This window comes from Ipomoea triloba, chromosome 15 (genome assembly GCF_003576645.1).
Source record: "Ipomoea triloba cultivar NCNSP0323 chromosome 15, ASM357664v1".
NCBI classification, from domain to species: Eukaryota; Viridiplantae; Streptophyta; class Magnoliopsida; order Solanales; family Convolvulaceae; genus Ipomoea; species Ipomoea triloba.
Window position 1 is genome coordinate 16,161,327 of NC_044930.1, and position 7,738 is coordinate 16,169,064.

The 7,738-nt window shown below is 35.7% G+C and overlaps 1 protein-coding gene across 1 annotated transcript; it reads left to right on the top strand.

Moving 5' to 3' along the window:
• Nucleotides 1-1,736: 1,736 nt before the first annotated feature.
• Nucleotides 1,737-3,983, top strand: LOC116005765 (protein FAR1-RELATED SEQUENCE 5-like). The gene is made up of 2 exons (XM_031246002.1): nucleotides 1,737-2,665; nucleotides 3,071-3,983. Exons 1-2 carry the CDS (start codon nucleotides 1,737-1,739, stop codon nucleotides 3,981-3,983), a joined length of 1,842 nt encoding a protein of 613 aa, XP_031101862.1.
• The last annotated feature ends 3,755 nt before the right edge of the window (nucleotides 3,984-7,738 follow it).

The following is a 7,738-nucleotide window of genomic DNA, read 5'->3' on the forward strand; positions in this document are numbered from 1 at the left end:
GGCTAGGTTTTAGTGTGAGGAAGGGTAAGCAAAGATATAGTGTTGGTACAAAACAATTGAAGATGAAGGAGTTTAATTGTTCAAAGTCTGGGTTTAAAAGGATTTTAAGAAAGGGAAGTTATTTAAAAGTTGATGTACGGACAGGTTGTCGTGCATCTGTTCAATTTGATTTAGATGGGAATGGGATGTGGACCGTGACAAAGCACCAGAAGCTTCATACATGAGTTTGTTCCAATGACCAAGAGTTATCTTCTACGGTCACATAGATTAGTGTCTAGAAATCATCTTTCCTACCTAAAGGATTTGAAGAAGAGCGGTGTTTCTGTGGCTGATGGTTTACGATTTCTTAAAACACAATCAGGGGGGTCACCACTCGTTGGTTTTACAAGCAGGGATGCATATAACTCGCTGTGCACTGATGACTTACTATTAATTAGTCAACTCGACTTTTTCTTTTTTTTTTGTGTTATTTTCTTTATTTTTTTTACTTATTTTTAAATTTGATTTTTGTGTCTAATAGTACTTTTTTAGTTTCTAAATATATAAATTTTGTATACTAATAGTAAACTTAATATTATAAAAAATTAAATTTAAAATAACTTTAGTTAAGTCTCGTTAATTAAACCATACACATAAAATGAGACAGAGAAAGTATTAAATAAAAAATACATAATCATATTCAATTAGAATGTAGCATAGGTGCCTTTAGGGGTTAGAAAAGTACGGCAAATTATACCATGCACCGTGGTGGACGTAGCATTGTGCACCAGGAATCAAAACGACGTCGTTTTTCCATTAGCAGTAAGTGGGCGTTATTTTGGGAATCACGTCCGTTTCCTCCGTTAACTTCCTAATATATATAAAAAAACAGTGAATTTGAATTGTTTGTGTTTTGGCGGTTATGGCGATCTTCTTCTCCGATTTGTGAACTCACGAATAACAAATATACAGTCGTAGCTCTTGGATTCTCAGCATTAGGATATGCAAGGCGTCAATTCGCAGCAGGAGTGGTTGCGACTGAAGAACTCGATGAATGGCTATTCGGGATATGGATTGGTATTGGCCATAGGCGATCGTAATCCAGGTTTTTTATGTTTGATTTTGTGATTGTGATTTTGTTTGTGTTTATGAAAATCATTGAATTCGTATGCTTTGATTCGTGTGTTTTGATTATTTGATACTGGTTTTAGGATTGTTTTATGATACAACTATGCGATTGGAAGGGTAGAAGATGAGTTTTCTGTATTTGTGGGATATTATGTGTATTCTTTTAATGAACTGTGAGTATTTCAGGCAATGTTTCTGTGTATTCATTGTAGTTGTATGTAAAACAGGGGTGTATTGTGTTTTGTTTATCGAATGTCAGTCTGGTGGATTTTTGTGTGTTTTTGTGAATATTTTGTGTATTCTTTGAATTCAATATGTGTATTGTGGTCAGAGAGTTGTGTATTCATGTTAGTTGTAATGTAAACACAAGGTGATGTGTGTTTTGTATTTTGGGTTTCCAATATTCTGTGTATTCTAGTTATACACTATGTGTATTGTAGGCATGTATTCTGTGTATTGACTGTAGGGGTACTTAAACACTGTGTTTTTGCAGCTGATCAGGACTTGTTAGGGGTGTCAGTGAGTTCTATTGATGAAGCATATGAGGTTTATAATGATATGCTTTCAGGCTAGGTTTTAGTGTGAGGAGGGGTAAGCAAAGATATAGTGCTGGTACAAAACAATTGAAGATGAAGGAGTTTAATTGTTCAAAGTCTGGGTTTAAAAGGGTTTTAAGAAATGGAAGTTATTTAAAAGTTGATGTACGGACAGGTTGTCGTGCATCTGTTCAATTTGATTTAGATGGGAATGGGATGTGGACTGTGACAAAGCACCAGAAGCTTCATAATCATGAGTTTGTTCCAACGACCAAGAGTTATCTTCTACGGTCACATAGATCAGTGTCTAGAAATCATCTTTCCTACATAAAGGATTTGAAGAAGAGCGGTGTTTGTGTGGCTGATAGTTTACGGTTTCTTAAAACACAATCAGGGGGGTCACCACTCGTTGGTTTTACAAGCAGGGATGCATATAACTCGCTGTGCACTGATGTATTGAACAATTTGGATGGAACCGACTCAAACACATTAATTGAAATATTTAGACAAAGGCAGTCAAGTGAAAAGGATTTTTTCTTTGATTTCGAAGTGGATGATGAGTCAAGTTTGTGCAGCTTTTTTTGGAGAGATGGGAAAATGATGCGAGACTATGAATTGTTTGGAGATTTGTTAGTTCACGATACGACGTATCGTACTAACAAATATGATATGATTTGTGGTCCATTCGTTGGTATGAACCATCACTGTATGAACGTCATGTTTGGATGTGGTTTTTTGTTGAACGAGAGGATTGAGTCGTTCGTATGGTTGTTTAGGTCATTTTTAAGATCAATGAATGGGAAAAGTCCCCAAAGTATAATGACCGATCAATGCGCTGACATGGCTGCTGCTATTTCCCAAGTTTTTCCAACCTCAAGACATCGCCTATGTATATGGCATATCGGTGAGAATTCAAAGAAGCACATCAAGGGACTAAGAAATCAAAAAGATTTTCTAGACATATTCAATTGTCTGTTGAAACATACTGATACGGAGGCAGAGTTTGAGCTTTATTGGACAAGGTATGCTTTCATTAAAAATTCTGTGTATTGGTGATGGTATTTATGTTTATTTAGTTATAGTATTCTGTGTATTATATTTTTCCCAATTGCTTGCATTAGTATATAGAGTTGGCAATTCTCACCCAGATTATGTGTATTCTCTTGATATATTCTGAGTATTGTAGTGTTAGAGTATGTTTATTCTATTGATTCTGTGCTTTCATTCCCATGCCTTCATATCTGATAATACTCCCCTTATATTATGTGTATTCAATTGAATGATCCTGTGTATTTGTGTATGAGAGTCTGTGTATGCATTATAGTATATGAGTAGGTGTAGTTAATATATATGTTATGGTATTCCAGGATGGTCACAACATACAAATGCCATAATAATTCTTGGATTGAAAAGCTGTATCAATGTAGAGAAAAATGGTGCCCTGCATTTAACAAAGATTATTTTTCTGGTGATATTTTATCTTCACAAAGGAGTGAAACCACAAATCACTCTATTTCTAGAAGGTTATCCAAGACTGCTGGGCTATGTGATTTCTATAGCTCATTTGTTGGTGTTGTTTCGGAGTGGAGGAGTAGAGAGAACGGGGAAGATGTCCGGTGTTCCCAAGGTGTACCTACAATGGCTATGGATCACATTAAGATTCTTTCACACGCTAGGGATATTTATACGATTGAGATATATTACTTGTTCGAAGAGCAGTTTTTGAAAGGGGCATCATGCTATCAAGAGTGTGTTCAATTTGAAGGTGGTGTGTATAAGTATCACATCTGGAGGCCGGAGGTTGATATTATTAGGCATGAAGTGATTTTTAACGTTAGAGAGTTAGATATTTGGTGCAGTTGCAAGCTGTTCACTGAAACCGGGATCTTATGCTGTCACTGTTTACGCATTTTAAACGTGCATTGTGTGTCTGAAGTTCCAAATAAATATATTCTGAAGAGATGGACTAAAAGAGTTTTGGAAGACGAGAATGCTGGTATTATCCCCCCATCTCAGTGCTTTAATGTTCCCTCTTCTGTTTGGACTTTAGAGATCACTAGGAAATTTCAGAAGTTGGTTGTTTATTGCCAAGAAAACAGCGAAGCACGCAAAATTTTTGAGCAAGCAGCGTTAGATGCCAAGAGAAAAGTTGAACATGAGTATGGCCCTATTTTCTTCGAAGGTGAAGACTATGATGTGGAATCGTCGAGCGGTGTTATAAAGGATCCATCAAACAGGCGGTTGAAAGGGGTACGCAATAGGAGGGTGACTAGTGTGATTGAAAAAGAAATACAAGAGAGCAAGGGGTCGAAAGCAGCTTGCTCATATAGCTGCATCTAAAACAAAATCGGTGGGGCAGTCTCAAGTTGAAGATGCTATTTCTAATATTGCTGGTAATGGATACCTGGTGCATCCAATGTCTGGAGGTTCAACTTTTTGTCATTTTAGGTCAAATTCAAATCAAGAGGACAATTAGAGTGTGTCTTAATGTTTGTTAGTTTTGTTTTTTCAAGACATGCAGTTGTACTTTTTATACACAAAACTATTACAAGTAATACACAGACTGTTTCCGCAAGATACACAGAATTATTTACCAAAACAACAGAAACCATTTGGTGTTATTTCTTTATATTGCACTCTGTAATACATAGAGTGATACTATGTAATACACAGAACAGTACTGCCGAATACACAGAATATGAATTGCATTCTGTAATATGTTTTTAGAGTTAGAAGACAGAGGTGGAAGCCAGGGTTTAACATTAGGGTTTAGCACCCAGTACTATGTATACAGATATATTGTTGAATACACAGAGTTGAAGTCAATAATACACAGAATATTACTATGTAATACACCGAATATTATTATGTGTTTTGGTTTTAGGGGTTAAGGTTTAGTCTTAGAGGTATGGGTTACCATTAACTGAATACACAGAAGGACAGCATGTAATACACATAATGTTACCGCGTAATACACAGAATATATAATTGAAGTCATTCTTGGAATAAGTTTTGTAATCAACAGAATAAACTTAATAGATATGGCACCCTATAATATAAGATGTGACAAAAAGCTTTTTTTCATTTCAGAGTTAGAGTAGTTTCCAAAATAAAGAACACATCTCAGATACTTTTTTCAATTTCAGTTTACAGGAATCAACATCTTTACAAACACGACCACTTTGATTGTTTGTAGATTTCTTTGGCTGCATTTGTCACCTCTGGTAGAAGGGTATTCCATTCTGACATGAGTATGGTTGCGGCATATTTAGCTCTCAGTGATGTGAGGAATGTATTCTGCAAAAATAGAATGCAAAATTAATTAGAAATGAATTGTTAAATATTTTAATATGGAAGAAAGTTGAAAGAATAGTTTTATACTCACATCTTCAGGGCCTCCAATGAGTCCTGCATTCCAGTCTTCTATTGATGTGCCAATGTAAGTCTGCATATGCCTCATCGAGTATATGGCACAGTCTACAGCATTTTCTTCATTTTGCCAAGGCATTTGCATGTATTGCACTCTCATTGTTTTCATCTTCTTTGCAAGTGCAATCTTCTTTGTTGCGAGATACTTAGTGAAGGCAATCAACTGTAGAATATCGATATAGTTGTGTGTAATTAGTATGACAGAATACACAGAATCACAGCATGTAATACACAGAATATGTAGTCTAAGTCATATACAGAATATACTTTGTAATATACAGAATATACTTTGTAATATACAGAATACACAGAATGAAATGTTAGAATACACAGACTCACTCAGTAGGATACACAGAATTTAATAGAGATAAGATTTCTTACTAGTTTCTCCGGGCAACCTTCATACTTGTCTTGTGCTTTAATTCCTTCAGGAATAGGCCTGTTGTCAATTATTTGAAGTCTGGATGTCAAGAAATTAAAGCACAACAAGTAGAAATGTTGGTGCCTGAGGATACTGAAGAATACCTGTTAAGAGTGGTCAGAAAAAACAAATCAGTTTGTGTTATATGGACAATTCAAATGAATAATATACAGAATTTAAATAATTAAGGTATAGTTATTTTGTACTTACAAGACTGGCATCACTGATATCAAGAGAAATCGATTCGAGTTGGTGATCAATTGCTCCGCAGAATTCTTTCAAAATCGCCTTTGAGGCAGCACTTTTACTATGCAAATTTGTTCTTGTAATTGCAGAAGGTGTTCTTGTAGCCCCTTATCAGTGTTGTAACCACGAAGATGACAAAGTCACGCTTGAACATGTCACCACTGTCTTGTCTCTCGACAATCTTGTTTAGCATTTCAGTGGTTGTTGGGGTTCCCTTCTCTACCCCCCATCTCAGTCTCCAATCCCTGACCAAAGCATTGAATCCTTCAGTCTCATTACTGGAAGTGCCCTTGACGACAGGGATTTTGCCACGCGGGATTCCAAGTGTAGACTGTACATCATCCTCTGACAAACACAGTTCATCATCACCATCTCCAATTTCAATGGAGCATCGTTCTATGTCCATATTCTTTAATATGTGCTTGATTAGCACACCATCACAGTGAGTCAGCTTGATGTCCAGTAGTGGTCCAAATCCTATATCCTTTACAGCTTGATGCTGATCCTCGGTTAAACTACTAACAAGGGTGAACAACTGCTTGGGAGTTGTTCGAACAGTAAAGTATTTCTTTGGTTTTGGTTTGTCTTCTACTACTTCCTTCCCCTTCTTTGTTTGTTTTGGTTTGTCTTCTACTACTTCCTTCCCCTTCTTTGTTTGTTTTGTTGCAGGCTTCTTTCTCTCCTTCCCCTTCTTTGTTTGTTTTGTTGCAGGCTTCTTTCTCTGTTTTTTTTTCTTTGTTTGTTTTGTTGCAGGCTTCTTTCTCTGTTTTTTTTGCTTTGTTTGTTTTGTTGCAGGCTTCTTTCTCTGTTTTTTTTGTCTGTCTTCTATTTGTGGTTTTGACGTAGCTGCACTATCTCTCTTTCTCTTTCTTCTTTGTAAGGCAGTTGCCAGGACTTGATCGCTTTTATCAGAACTTGACATTGCTGTCACATAATAGAAAAGACAGAATTAACATGCTAGAATACACAGAATGACATGCTACAATACACAAAGTCTTTAACACTAATACACAGAATCTAAGCCCTAGTATCAATAACCTCAACACAACAATGTGGATAAAATGCTAGAATAAACAGAGTCAGTAAGAAGAATACACAAACACATTAACAAGAATACACAAACTCATTAACAACAATACACAGAATACTTCTCATTATTATCAATCACCAAGAATGTTGGAAACTTTGGAATCAACAATGTGGGATGGTAACATTATTGTATACACAGAATGATATGGTAAAATACACAAAGTCTTTAACACTAATACACAGAATCTAAGCCCTAGTATCAATAATCTCAACACAACAATGTGGATAAAATGCTAGAATAAACAGAGTCAGTAAGAAGAATACACAAACACATTAACACAAATACACAAACTCATTAACAAAAATACACAGAATATACTTCTCATTATTATCAATCACCAAGAATATTGGAAAATTGGAATCAACAATGTGGGATGGTAACATCCTTGTATACACAGAATGATATGCTAATATACACAAAGTTGTTAACAATAATACACAGAATATAAACCCTAGTTTCAATAACCCAAATTCAACAATAATACACAGAATACAAACATTATGTTTTTTTTTTTTTTTCACAATGTCGTTGATCAACAATGTTTGTTAAATATTTACCTTTTAGTTCCGTGTGTTCTTGATAGTCGATGAAGATGTGTATTTGTTGTTGATCAATGCGTATTTGTCCTGATGTTCTTGAGTTCTGGTGTGAATCGTTTGTGTTTTGCTTTTGCTTGAGAGTGTTGCTTGCTTGGTCGAAGTGCAGTGAGTGGAGCGAGAGAGTCGGAAGCTTGTTAAGGAAGACTCTCCATCGCTTATATACTTTAATTAAAAAAAAAATAACGGTGATTGGATGGACTAAACGGCGTCCGTCCCATCACTTAGTGGAATGGCGCCGTTTAGTCCCACGGTGCACAATTGGAAAAGTACAGAAGTAGTTTTTTTTTTTTTTTTTTTTTTTTTTAAAAAA